The sequence below is a fragment of the Rhodnius prolixus genome, unplaced genomic scaffold, assembly GCF_049639745.1.
Source record: "Rhodnius prolixus isolate KJV_2025 unplaced genomic scaffold, Rpr scaffold_2, whole genome shotgun sequence".
NCBI classification, from domain to species: domain Eukaryota; kingdom Metazoa; phylum Arthropoda; class Insecta; order Hemiptera; family Reduviidae; genus Rhodnius; species Rhodnius prolixus.
The window spans coordinates 39,827,439-39,841,892 of record NW_027411592.1 but is presented as its reverse complement, the minus strand read 5'-3'; the positions used below and the strand labels follow the sequence as shown (position 1 = coordinate 39,841,892).

Genomic DNA, 14,454 nt, shown 5'->3' with positions numbered 1-14,454 from the left:
AAGTTGAAGCTTTAGATTTAAGGTTCGTGGTAGTTATATTTGGATTATGTTCGCAATTTTATCGATTTTATTCTTTGCTTGGCTAAGAGATACGGTTATTACACTAAACATATACTTTCAATTTTAGTTATTTATTGGCCATTTTATCGCTTAATCACTCTCACCCGAGTACAGATCTCTGGGTTTAATCCTGTAGGAAGAGTTTAAAAAGGAAGAAGGTTGGGATTGCAGGAAACTTGCGGAAACGAGCGCTTACTTCATCATTTATGAAAGGAATTTTGTGGTTATTTTTATTAGATTTTGAATTGAACGGTTTAGGGTTTTGGTTTGGTTGGAAGTTCAACCATTCGTTTGGCTGAACCCCGAGAATTGTAGTTAGTGAGTTCCTAACAGGATTCAGTATTGACTTGTGTTTGTATTTATCTTTTAGTGACCGTAAACTATTATGATTTAGGATTAAAACTAGCGAGGATTCGGTTAAATTAAAGAAGGCGTACAGACTTTGTTGTATTTTATTTGATCGAATACTCGCTAGTTTTATCCTAAATATTAACTTCTTTATTAGAATGTGGCTTGAGAGGATCAGGTTTAATCGTTTGTCGTCTGGTAATCTGAGTAGAGTTCAGTTCTAATTCATAATTTCGTAACAAATCTGGCGGGTATATAGTATTGCTACTCAGACTTCAGCTTCTTCTGAAGTTGAAGTCGCACACGAAGTATCAGAGACAATAGGGTAATGAGTACTGCAACAATGCAGTGGATGTAGTTACTATCTTTATGTTTAACTATAGCTGTGTATTTATTTATAACAGGATTTAATTTATTATTTTTTCATTCAGAGTTGGTACTTGCTGGAAGTGAGACAAAGTTATGACTGTTTTTGAAAACTGCTGAAAGCTGACCTGCGAGTTTTCTAGTCTGCGGCCTTGCGGCATATTTATGTTTAGAAATACATTAAACAATTCATTAAAGAATTTATCCAGAGAATCTATTCTGATTAATGGTAGATTGGCTATCGTTACTGTAGCTTAGTTCAAGTAGTTTATTGGTCCTATCCCTCTGCTTGTGTGTGCTTGAGTGTATGATCATTACTTGAAGTAAGTGTCTCTCTATAAAAGAGTGAAAATTTGGAAGAGTCAGCGGCTGGCCTACAGTGCTAACCTATACAGTCATCACCTGCATTAGTCGGATAAATACGAGGGTCGTTTGAAAAGTCCGTGCAAAAAAAAAAACTACTTAATTTTTTGGGGTAAACCTTTTTTATTTTTCAACATAGTCTCCTTTTAGGCTTATACACTTCGTCCAACGCTGCTCTAGTTTGTTGATCCCTTCCGAATAATAGGATTTGTCCAAGTCTGAAAATTCGTTTCTGCAATCACCTCCTCGTTTGAATAAAATCTTTTTCCCGCCAGTCATTTCTTCATATTGGGGAACAAATAGTAGTCCGAGGGAGCCAAGTCTGGAGAATAGGGGGGATGTGAAACGAGTTGGAACCCTATTTCCATTAATTTTGCGACCACAACTGCTGAGGTGTGAGCTGGTGCGTTGTCGTGATGGAAAAGGACTTTTTTGTGGGCCAATCGTGGGCGTTTTTCTTGCAGCTCGGTTTTCAAACGGTCCAATAACGATGAATAATATGCACCTGTAATAGTTTTACCCTTTTCCAGATAGTCGATGAGGATTATTCCTTGCGAATCCCAAAAGACAGTCGCCATAATCTTTTTTGGCGCAGATTCCCCCTTGGTAACCCATTGTTTAGATTGTTCTTTGGTCTCAGGAGTGTAGTGATGTATCCATGTTTCATCCATAGTGACGAAACGACGTTTAAAGTCCTGCGGATTCTTCTGGAACAGCTGCAAACCGTCCTTGCAACACTTCACACGATTTCGTTTTTGGTCAAGCGTGAGCAATCGCGGCACCCATCTTGCGGATAGCTTTGTCATGTCCAAATGTTGATGCAAAATATTATGTACCCGTTCATTCGAGATGCCCACAGCACTAGAAATCTCACGCACCTTCACTCTTCTGTCATCCATCACCATATCATGGATTTTATCAATGATTTCTGGAGTAGTAACCTCAACAGGGCGTCCAGAACGTTCAGCGTCACTTGTGCCCATATGGCCACTCCGAAAATTTTGAAACCACTTATAAACTGTTCTAATCGAAGGTGCAGAGTCACCATAATGTTTATCAAGCTTCTCTTTAGTCTCCTGAGGCGTTTTGCCTTTCATAAAGTAGTGTTTAATCAACACACGAAATTCTTTTTCGTCCATTTTTTGAAAATCACTCGACTTCCTCGATTCAAACGAATGCCAAACACAAAGAAATAGACCGATCTGGCTGAAACTTGGTGGGTGTTCTTCCAAGAGATGCTACTAACTAAACATAACCTCGATACGCGCCAGTGGTGCTATCTCTCTGACTTTGCACGGACTTTTCAAACGACCCTCGTAGGTGGCCTAGGAAGATCCTAGATCGCGTTCCTCAAATTAGAAGGAAAATAGGCCAACCTTTGACTCAGTCAAAGGTGATAAAGGTGAAAGATACTGAGTGATCCGGAGATCTCTATAGCGATCAAGCAAACTAATTGATATGCATGAATCGATAAATAGAAAATTAAAAAAAAAAAAAATCATATCACATCGAGTATGGCATTACTGCAAGTGTAAATAAAATCGACTATCATAAAGAGGAACGTTTAACGGAGCTCTCTGGAAACTTTGTGGAACAGATCGAAAGTAAGAATTTCCTGCAAAATAGAGTGTTTTTAGAAGAAGCCGGAGCTGGGTCTAAAGATTCGAAACACAATATGCAGTAGAAAGCAGTTTGTAGGAAATATCTGCCTATTTTTACTTCGAATATTTTATTTTGATGAAAATACAATTTGGAAAAAGGGAGATTTTCGAAAGCGAACTTACAAGATTTCATTCCCAACTTTTTTTTAAACGCAAAATAAGATGTGGTTAATAAAAAAAATGTATATTAAATTTAAACAATTTAAAAAGCAATTAGTCCTGGTAGGTTTCATTTGTGACATGTTTATAAATAAGGGGAAGTAATTTGTGGTTAATTTCTCTCTGATCAATAATTATTGAATGCCATTATTGTCCAGTTGTATGCACGCACAGATATATACAAATATATATACATATATATACAGCCTCACTAACTAATTGCTAACAACCGCAGACTGTGTTTAACCACAAAAAAATGAAATGTATCTTTTGCCAGAGAATTTAAGCATTTGTACTGCGGATTACTTACTGTGTTTAAAAGCTCTTAAGGTTTTCAATTCAATTTAATTGAGACATTTCATTATTTTATCTTAATTTTGGCAACTATTAAGATCTTATACATTTTTCAACATCTGATTTCTACAATAAATATCTGTTTTAAGGCTTCTGTCCTAGAAAATGGTCCATGTACATCTTTTATTTGAAACATTTTGAGGGAAATTCAATTATGGGCACTTCCGGCAGTTTGGTTTTTCTTGTTGAATGCTACTACTGTATATTGTACTGGCTTGCCTCCTGTTTAGTATTAATAAGGATCAAATAGATAGAATTTCCATATTTCACGGTTTTATTTAAATTTTTGCTACCTTTTATGGGAAAAAGTTTCAAAAATGGGTGCTTTACAACATTACGGTTTTTTATATGCAGTTTTTGACGATCAACTCTTAAGCAACGGTCCTATCAGACAGGATTAAAACTGATAAATCTAAAACTTTTACCCAAAACATTTTTCCTGGAAATCGATTAAGGATGCTCCTGTGAGAGAGGTTGTGGTTGGTTCCTTCTATAGTGAGAGTTTGATGTAAATCTTGAGGGTTAGAAGTTTGAGAATGGTACTTAGAGAATGTCGTGGGGTTCACACCAGAATTTGGTTTGTTAAGTTAATTTAAAAACTAGGGTTTATCTTTATCCGGACATGATTTTAAATTTTGTGTCCTAGTCGTGGTTGTGGACATCTTTTCTGAGTTCTCAGTTATTCGTAAAATAGATGATGAATAAATTCTTGTCGCTTGTAGCACGTATGTTTATTATATCTCTGACCGGTTCCCGACTTTTATGCGTCAGCATAGGTAGATTAATCAGTTTGGTTTATAGATTTCGATATCACTTAAGTCACCGCCTCGTAATTAAACAGGACTTTTGAAATTTTATTGTAGAATACTAAAACTGGTCAAATATCTCCAATAGACCATAAAAATAAAAGTATCTTTTGGAAATGAATAGTTTTTTTACAAAATTTTCTGCACCAAATCCTTTTTGTAGTGCGAAACGGTAACTGAAGTGACTGAAAATGACCAAACTCTACACCAAACTGATTACACCAACCTCTGATGATGAATGGAAATCCGAAATCGATCAGGAATGCAACAAATATGCGCGCAATTACGGATAAAATCAAAGATATTATCTTCCACTATAGACTTAACCACGTTTTTTTAAACAGTTGGTAGGTTCCTCGAAAAAAGTTACCATCTTCGGCAAAAAGGTCTTCTATTTCAAATTTTTGGGTACCGGAATACGAAAAGATATCTCGAATTGGTAATTTTTGAGATTTTGTACAATGAACGATAAGCCTAGACAACGTCACAGTTGATTTTTAGTAGCCACGTTTTACAGATGAATCAGAAAGATGAAGTGAAACTATGGTGCATTGTATGAGGGGCAGGTAGGGAGCGACTGGCCGCGGTCCAGCCACCAGCCTCTTTATACAGCTGGTGAAACCGGCCTTAACTCCGGCGGACGAGCCCGGCACGGCGACACGCACATGGCCAAAGACGCCCTGAACGCGCTATATTTAGCCAAACTGAGACGGAGAACGCAAGCGTCACATTCTCCTCCCTTTGCCGCCGTGCACACGTTCCTTCACTTCTTCACCAACGGCTATTTAAATTTCTCTCACTTTTTCTGTTTTTTTTTAATCGAATCTTTTCAGAAAGATTCACCTTTAGTGCATTTTCCTTTATAAGAAGTTACTCTCGCTGGTTTGTTACACGATACAAGCCTCTGTGCAGTGCTCATATGGCTGTTCATTGCAGTTTATTACTAATAAAACTGACACTTTTTCTCTGATTTGGAATTTTTCATATTTATCTGTTTTGCATAATAGATGTTGAGCAAACACTGTTCCTTTAGGTTAGTTGATAGGACATGACAGCTAATCGATCTACATTGACAAGGGTTCAAAGAATGTTTCGTAACTAGATCTATAAAAAAGAAATACAGTCAAAGAAATTATTATTTTGTTAGACGGTTTTATTCAAAAAAAGCTCTTTTTGGTTTCTATTCACTTATTACAACGCTCTAATACAATTGATTCGAACGCTCGTTTCAGTTCACATTAGGAATTAAATTGCCGCCTCCAAAGCACGCATCTAAACTATATGTATGGTTAAAATAACCGTTTTAACATAATCTTAACTTTGGAAATAACGAGATGATCAGGCGATTATGGTAGATGGTCCATCACTCAGACGTTATTTTAATTTACTTCTTAAAGTGAGTTTTGAGACTTGGCGCATTATTAGACGACAACAAAGTCATTGGTTTTCTTTTTCTGGACGAATGCGACGAATCCTGGCCTTCCAATTCTTGAAAACATTTACATAGTACTAATTAGAAATTTTTTATTCATTTAAAAAAATTCTTTGTAGATTATTTATTGACTCAAGAAGCGGGTCTTGTCCCCGATAGCACTATTTTACCACCTCTAAATGGCTGAATAGAATAATATCCCCTTCTCTTAAGGCTCAAGTTCTTTCCCAGTTGGCAGTGTTGCGTTTTGATCTCCTTTGGCTGCCAAATACCGAATATCTCATACCGCAACCTTGAGACAGCTACGCACTCAAGCTGGATTTCTCCAATCTGGCTATTTTCTCGTTCTCGCAAAGCCTACACGAAGTTTCTTTCCGGATTGACTCCACTTCAGTTTCCAGAGATGTTTCCAGCGACATCTTTTAAAATTGAAGAGCCCTTTACGAGAAAAAAAAAGTCAAAAAGGGAAAATCAATTTAGTAAGAGTGTTACTTTTGGTAGTCAACCAAAAGCTTATTGTCGAGATTGTGGAATGAAATTTGAACTTTCAGCCATTTCTCCAAGTACACACACTTATTAAGATCCAATTTGTTAAAATTACTTTTTTGGACAGTGAGAACTTCTAAATGGTAATTCTGGGAAAAAATTGTATAAAAAATTGGACTCGATGGCAATACTTTCATAACCTTTCACAGTTAAAGAACTGCGAAATATTTTATTAGTAAGTTTAGATTTTATGGCCTCGAAAGTTTTGCGCTCATTATTTGGTTCAAATAGAATTATCTGACTTCCAGCGTACTGAATTTTGGCTGTCCAAGCTGATGAGCACTGGTTCACTGTTTCTTACCGAGCGTTGAAGTCACCACAAGAAATGGAATTTCTCTCTTGTGATAGTATGATCCACTCATTATTGATTATAACGAAACATGCAAAGCAATCTCTCCAATATCTCGTGCACTTTTTAAAAAAAAATATACGTTACTACATTTACGCTTAAAGAACGTAATCGTATTCGGATGTAAATTTGAAATGAGAAGGCGTGATGCCATTTATGCTAAATGTAAGGAACACATGTACACGGAGGGTGAGTATTGGTGGACTAGTGGAGGACCAGTGGAACAGAGATTAAGCGAGGTGAACGAACCAGAACCGGCTGGATAATCGCGTACAACGTTGGTGAATAATGTTGATTACAGCCGACTAGATGTCCGGGTGTAAATAAATACTGATGGAGCAAAATGTAAGTTAAATGCTGGCTAGTGTTTGGTGTTGGGATTAAGTATAAGTATGGTGTAGGTGTCCTTGTGCCGGAGAGAGGAGGCCAAGCCGCCGCGGTAGGAGGCTGAAGGTTGAGCGCCCTTTCTCCCCACCAGATTCTCGCTGTCTTATGTGCCGCCCCTCTCCAACCACAGCCGTAAAACCACCGATCCTAGTTCAGTATCTGGCCAGCAGTTAGTTAGTGCGTGTTCATAATATATATTAGTACATTCTGGTTTTCTTCTCTTTCTTAATGCTACTTCTCTCTCTCTTTAAAGTAACATATTGCAGTGTGTTTTGTGTTATTGTGTGGGAGTGTTGCTCTCCATAGTTCTTCTGATCATCATGCACCAGCCGCCATGAAGCCCATCACTTTCGAGAATATCCGTCGTCTTGTCGCCGGTGGTCGAAAGAAGAAGGAGCGTGCTGAATCTTCTTTTAAAAGAAGTGATTCTTTCAAAAGAATATCAATAAGGAAAAACTATTTAGATCGTGGTGGCAAAGGTAGAAATCCAAAACCACCTCCACCTCCCCAAGTAACTGAAAAAGCGCCTGTCCAAGATAGTAAACCAGTGCCTGATTCGCTAGTAATTGGCTATGGCCAATGGATTAAGTGTATGCGAGCAGAGGATTATGAACACCTTAAAGAGCTGACTAAGGCGGCAGTTAAAGATGTCCCACCTACACCTCCACCGAGAAAAAAATACAGCATTCCTTCCGCTGATTCTAGCCTGGAGATTCTTAAACTGGACACATCACCCGTACCAGTTAGAAGACGCTTCAGGAAATCACCACCGCCATCATCAAGGGTGTTAGAGCCAAAATGCGAGGAGCGTGCCGATTCTGGCCTAAGCATAAGCTTAGGTCGAGTATGGATGGACGCTCCGCTAGCAATGGCTAATGCACCTCGTAGCTTAGAACTGCCCAGACCTTCGGCTTCTGTCGAATCTGATCCAACTGGCCGTAGGATTCATCACTCTCTAGAAAGCGCGCTAAAGGAGCGGAGAGATGATAAACCCTTCGGTTCTAGAAGGTTTCATAATTATCCATCACGACCACTTTCGCCTACACCACTAATTATGGCCAATCCTTCGGCCATATGCAGGACACTTTCTTCTACTACACAGACTACGTCCACAAGTAAAACCATTTCTTCCAGAGGCTCTACCGAGCTGCTCAGCTCAAGTAAAGACTCTGGTTTTTCCTTCTCTATTTCAATACCTCGACTATCAGATCTTTCGCCGACGAGCAGTGGGGGCGGTTTTTTCTGTAAAAAGAAACAAACCAAACCAAAAATAGTAACAAACCGTGAACATTATTTTAAAAGAACTACTAATAGTGTTTTACAAATAGAGCCACGTCGAGGTTCTATAAGACGCAGTAGTAGCAAGAAAAAGAAGAACAATCGTAAGAAATCTTTCGGAAGCACAGCCAAAAGTGATATGTACCAAGTGATTATAAATAGACCACCGCGTTGTTTGAAATCGTTAAAATTAGATCCAATGATATTTGTACCACCGGAAAAAAGGAAACCATCGAATACAATTAGAAAACCGACAAGATTGGAAGTTCAGGAAATACGCGATTATTGTTCACCGCGAGATGTGCGTATAATAAATAGTGGTGACGATTTTGATGAAGAGGATGAAGGGTTATATGAGTGCATATCTGGAGATTTTAACGGTGAAAGTGACGAACCGTTGGTACCTCGTAGGCCAACTATTAAGTTTGCTTCGTCGCCTAGTTTAGTTAGTGAACACAGTGAAAACGATGCTGACACTGAGGAAGATGATAGTGATGATTATTTTCCATTGGAGGAGGAGGATGATGACGAGTTGGAGGGTGATTTCGAGCAGGAAGAACTAATACCACGGCCGGATCGTCCACCAGTTAGACGGAGAAAATCGGCCAGGAAAAATTATAAATATGTCGCCAAACCATCAATACATAGGGCACCATCCACCCTAAAACGGAACAAGAAACTGCTGAAAAAGACAGGTATGTAACTCCAGTTAAATGACTGTTGACGTGGCTGTCTAGACGAGTATGAAGCTCGGTAATAATACTACAGTCACAGGTATGCTTGTGGAGCCCATTGTTGTCTGTCTGGCCCTTCTTGACTGAAAGGTACTCCTCAATAAGCTCTTCACCCACAATTACATACGAGCCATTGAGAAGGACTGCTAAGAACTCGATGTACACATTTTACAGCCAGTCTTTCACAACTTGTCTGTAACCAGTTGTGTTTTAGTGGCCTTATCCTGCTTATCAATCTTAATTCGTTATTCTTTATCTGTCACATATATCTCACTCTCCATTAATGAGTACCCTCTTACCAACTTCAATAGCTTAGAGTTCACTTCCGGTTACTGTGAAGAATTGCGTTCATTTCAAATTTCTAAATCGAGCTTTAACCGGAAATAGTTTTGAGGTTCTCTGAGCTTTTTAGAAAAAGTACTCTCGTCACACTGGGTGTGTAACTCGAAAACAGAAAACGGAAGCTGTAACATTAAATTTCCATAGCGACCGAAATCTTCCATCTAGGAGCATCGCTTTATTGGATGGTTTTTCACTTCTATTTTTATCGAAAATTACTGCAACAATTATATTAAAAATTAATTGTATTGGGCACTATCGGCGTCCTAAATAATATACCATCACCAGCATCTATTGGCGATAAAGGCATGCATATAGTTTCATTTATTGATATTCTTATTTTATTTAATACATATTCAGAAATGAAACTTTAAAGAATAAAAAAAATATTATATAAATTTAAATAAAGTTTCCAAAGCGGAGATTCCGGGTTCGAATCTAGCGGATAGCCCTTAGATTTACTGTTTCTCGGAGCTACTCACAGCTCACTGTCCGATAGTGGACAGAATTGCCTGCAACGAGAGCACACTGTCCGGAGGCCAGCATTGCATTGGGAAAAAAAAATCTCCGGGCGCCAATGACTTCAGATTTTGACGCGCCTTGAAAAAAATAATAGTAATTATTGTTATTAACGTTTTATGCCAATTGTACCCATTTTGATCCACAACTTAAATTTGCAAAATTTTTTGTACGAAAAATCTAATTAAAAGTTAACGTTTCTGCGAGAAGTGGTTGGATAGGCTATTTCAGTATAATGTACGATGTCGTATATACAGTAAAGGGATAGTAAATAACCGTCTACCCTATTTAGAAAATAGAAAATTCGTCTATCCTATTTACCATTTTATTGTGTGTGCTGTACACTTATCCATTTTTATTTCTGAAAATATCAGTAACTTTAGGCAGAAGGAATATCGCCAATTTCAATTTTTTTTTATTTTGTGTCATTTTTTGGGGCTTATTTTGACAATTATTTAATTAAATTTTTTTAAAGATATCTATGTAGTTAAGTACATATTAATAGCGTTTTGAGGACGTATATAAGTTTCCTCTGAAGTGTCATTTCGATTTTTTTTCCTTAATCAATCACCTAATTAGGTGTCGTGGACGGTGGCGATTAGCAACATACTTTACCACAAAGTTCTCTTATTAACAATTAGATAAAATCCAAGGCCTAGACGGGGGAATCGAACCCAGTACCACAATACCTATTATCTTAGCGGACCTCGCCTCAAATCGCTCAGCTACTGTGGCTTATTTCGGTTAATGTGTTTTATCATTGTGTTGATCAAAATATTTAAAATTCATAATTTTAGAAAAATGTTTAAGTTCAAACCTGGACTATTTAAAGCAAGGAAATTTGTGGGGTTTAAAACAGATTTTTTGTTAATTTCGTTTCATGTAGATGATGTAGAATTTATCCTAAGTTATTTCCATATTTTAAATTGTATGTGGCTCGACGCAAACAAAGGTTCTACATTGTAACATTGTTATTACCATAGTTCATTGACAGATATTTATTATAACTTTAGTTAGGCAAATTATCAGCATTTTTTAGTCTCTAAGAAAAAGCTTTCTTTCATAAACTGCTGCTAACTCTAGTGTAAACAATCGTCCGTCTTATTCTTACCATAATTAACTTAATCTCTGTATGTTGAAGCTTAAATTTAGTTGAAAAAGATTGATGACTTCAGTATTATGCGTGATCGCTCGCTTCATTGTAAATAAAATTATTTATATATGAAGGAAGCGTAACGCCCAGGAACTCAGTAAAATTAATGGGGAAGAAGTTTCAAACCAGAACGGATATAGACCATACATGTCAAAGTTTAAGTGAAACTCTTTGAATTATTGACGGCCGGCCTCCTTGAATACAGTTTTCAGGTCAAAGTTTCAGACAGAAGCAGTCCTAACTGTATAATTTATAGTGGGTACACAAAGTTACAAAGAATATTTATTGGTACCATTTTCTAAGGAATAGCAAAAAACTGGAAAAACTATTCACTAAAATGGTACACTTCCGTTCTATTTTGGAATTTTACGTACATATTTCATTTCTTACATTATAGTGTATTGCTCATCGTTTTTGGTAACTGATTCATTAATCCAGAAGGAAGGAAAGAATACGACCTAGAGTCTAGGTCTAGGTCATCTTCAGGGCTTATCCTATTAACAATTAATTCCCTAAGGTTGGTGTGCTTAGAGTAATCGTTAATAAGCATAATCCCTGTAAATGATCTAGTTCTTATGAAAAAATAATGACTAAACTTGGCAATATTATTTCTTATTTTTATATGTAAGTCCTTTTAGTCGTATACAGTTGGCCGTTACACCGAAATGTCTCTCCAGAGAATTGCTTGCTCCTATCCCTTGTTCACTAGTTGCCCTTTATGAAATTTCCGAGGAAAAAAAATTGTACAATATATACAAATTAATGATCTAAATATATATGCAATTAGAGAACTAAGTTGAAAGAAAATCTATTGAGATTTCTAGTGAAAACGGAATAATACAAAAACGGAATCACATTTCGACTTTCTTATAGTTTTCCCGTTTAAAAAGAGTATGGTGGGTACATACTGGCAGATAGACTGACAGCTTCATAGATACCAAATCAATTTGTAAGAACCTTTTTAATAATAACCTTTGAGGTATTAGGATACCTCAAAATTAAATTTTTGGCGAAAACTCAAAACCTAGGGGTACTTCCGGGTGATCAGGATTCCAGCTTCTAATAATCACTGCCTCTTTGATGAATGTATTTCTTTTTTTAGATTTCCTCGAGTCTACTGATGGAGTAAAATTGATTTATAATTTTTCCTTTGTAATTTTACTATCATCTCGCTCAACTCAAGTTGTTCACTATTCCTTATCACTTTCACAATCTATCGCCTGCATATTTCTCATTCCTCACTTCTTGACAATATCTCGGAGGGTTGTCACTGGACAACTGCTCCACTCTTGTGCCCTTCATCATATTTAACATACTAGATGCTAATTTTGCAGTTGTAAATTTTTCAATAAATAAAAATAAAAATATTTCCTGGAAAATGGGACACACATTGTTCTCACCTCAATTATTATTTTAAACTTTTCTTTTTTCATAAGAAAATTTCAGGGCTCCCTCTAACGTACTACTTCAATAGAATGTACTGTCCTACCTATTACTTAGATATTAGGAAGGATTCAATGTTTTGCTCTAGAAAAATCCGAAAGCAGAAATGTCGTCTTGCTAAAAGCATTTTCCATTAACATAAAATCTCTCAAAAAATGCTTCTACAGTTTTTGCTAAACTTATTAAAACAATTAGATGATATATTTTTGCACTTTTCTATTCCTTAATTTAGTAGGGCCGTTCTGAGGTGGGATTGCTTATAAAGTATCCATTACAAACTGTATAATTTAAGAATTAAATTATTGTTCATTTTTTTGGGTGACTGATTCGTTCAGAACATGACTGAAATTGGCATTCTTCTCTTCTTGTTAGAATTAAAAATATTTTGAACACTCGGAGATAAAAGAAAATTTGCTCGCCTCAATTAAAGTGATAGTCACGTGTGTGTTTGTATCAGATTTTGTTAAGTGATATTAAAAACTCGTGCTCCTCGCAGAAATACGTGAGCACGAGCAAAATATGGAGAAAAAAATAAAACATTTGTGAATTGAATGTACGATAGATAATAGGAAAAAAGAATAGAAAAAAAAAGGCAGGCTAGGTAAATGACTACTGACTGGGCAGGGCCTGGATGTCAATGCCCTTACACTACGTGATAACCTATCTGCATCACTTCCTTCCACACATACGTCCTGTCCATTTCATTTTATTACATTTACACAAAGCAAGCAATAATAACTATTTAGAAATCAACTGGGTCACAACTTGACGTTTAAATATTCCATAATTTCTTTCCTCATAGAAATGGTATTTCGAAGTTGCTCCCTTCAATGGTACAGTTTTCTCTACATTGCATAAATAAACTACTATGTTCAAATGATAACAAATATAATAATTAATAAGCTCCTAGTTATTTAATTTTTTTCGAGCTTCCCGTTTCTGTCTCAAATTTATTTAATGAATTACATGTTGTTTAAAAGCAATGTTTCATTACAAAAAAAAGTTGTGAATGTCGTTTGGAGTAGTATCCTAGTTTAGCTTGCTTACACAACGACGAGCTGGATTAGTGTTGTGCAAATAAGGAGCTCATTCCTGTTCATGAGAAAAATTTCTCTTAATTATTCGGCTCAACGTGAAAAGACCGTCTACATCCCTCCGCTAATATCTCTTTCTCTTTTCACTGCTTCCTGAAATTGGTGTCTAAATATTTAAAAACCATTTTCCTAATAGCTCACCACCATTTATCGTTCATATGCCCAGTTTCTGCGACAACAGATTCGGCTAAAACAAACCTCAAATATAACATGTAACTTAGTTTTGGAATAATTCACCTGCAGTCCTTAAAGGGCTTAGCCGTTTCGTAAATTTGTTTAAAGGTTTCCAACGCCCTTAAAAGTTTTAGAGCCCCATATTGTCAGTGTATGACTGACTATATGATAGGCAGAACGTCGTAGTATTAGGGTTCACATTAATGCTTCGAGTGAATGAGGTTATGAATGCGGTGTAGATAATGTACATAGATACATTGTATCTCGAATACACTTGGCATGGTCTAATACGAAAGAATTGTGGAATACACATCTAATATTAGTTCCTAAATCCAGTACGTTTCGTTAATACTTGTTTTTTTAAAATGTTTGTTTCCTTAATTGAGCCGTTCACTGCCCAAATCGATTAACTCCACTTTTTGAAATATCTTAAATTTAATTATCAAAGCACTGGTTCAGTCATAGCTTTTTATATTTATTAATAAATTTCCTAAATAATACAGATTAAAACAATTAAACATCAAAAAAATTTTGGCCATTGAATAATAAATAATTTATTTCAGAAGCCATTTTGATTAACTCCGTGCTCTAATGTAAATCGTTGCAATAATTCAACTCAAATTCTGTAGCAGGGCGCTGAATGATATCGGTAAATTTATTTGAATTTATATTAAAAACGGAATTTTAAAAAACAATGTACATTATTTCATCGCACATCTCCACTTTTTGTTTTGTGGAGTTAATCGAGTTGTTCAGGGAACGGCTCAATTATGAATCTACAAAATAAGTGTACAATAATGAGGGTATCTCAAGTAGTTAATTCTCTCATTGAGTTGGTCATTACTATACCTTGTGGCAATGATCTCGGCAGCCCATGACAAAAAGTTGA

The 14,454-nt window shown here is 36.4% G+C and overlaps 1 protein-coding gene across 12 annotated transcripts in view; it reads left to right on the top strand.

The window, feature by feature from the left end:
• DIP2 (disco-interacting protein 2) overlaps positions 1-14,454 on the top strand; it is a 617,293-nt gene that overhangs the window by 287,854 nt on the left and 314,985 nt on the right. For 8 of the 12 annotated variants that reach the window (XM_074119208.1, XM_074119204.1, XM_074119203.1 and 5 more), the window contains exon 1: positions 6,566-8,804. The exons of the other annotated variants lie outside the window; for them this stretch is intronic. In XM_074119208.1, coding sequence (XP_073975309.1) covers positions 7,166-8,804 — 1,639 coding nt within the window. In that variant the 5' untranslated portion in view covers positions 6,566-7,165. Of the gene's footprint in view, positions 1-6,565; positions 8,805-14,454 lie in introns of those variants that run through there. 12 annotated transcript variants of the gene reach the window in all.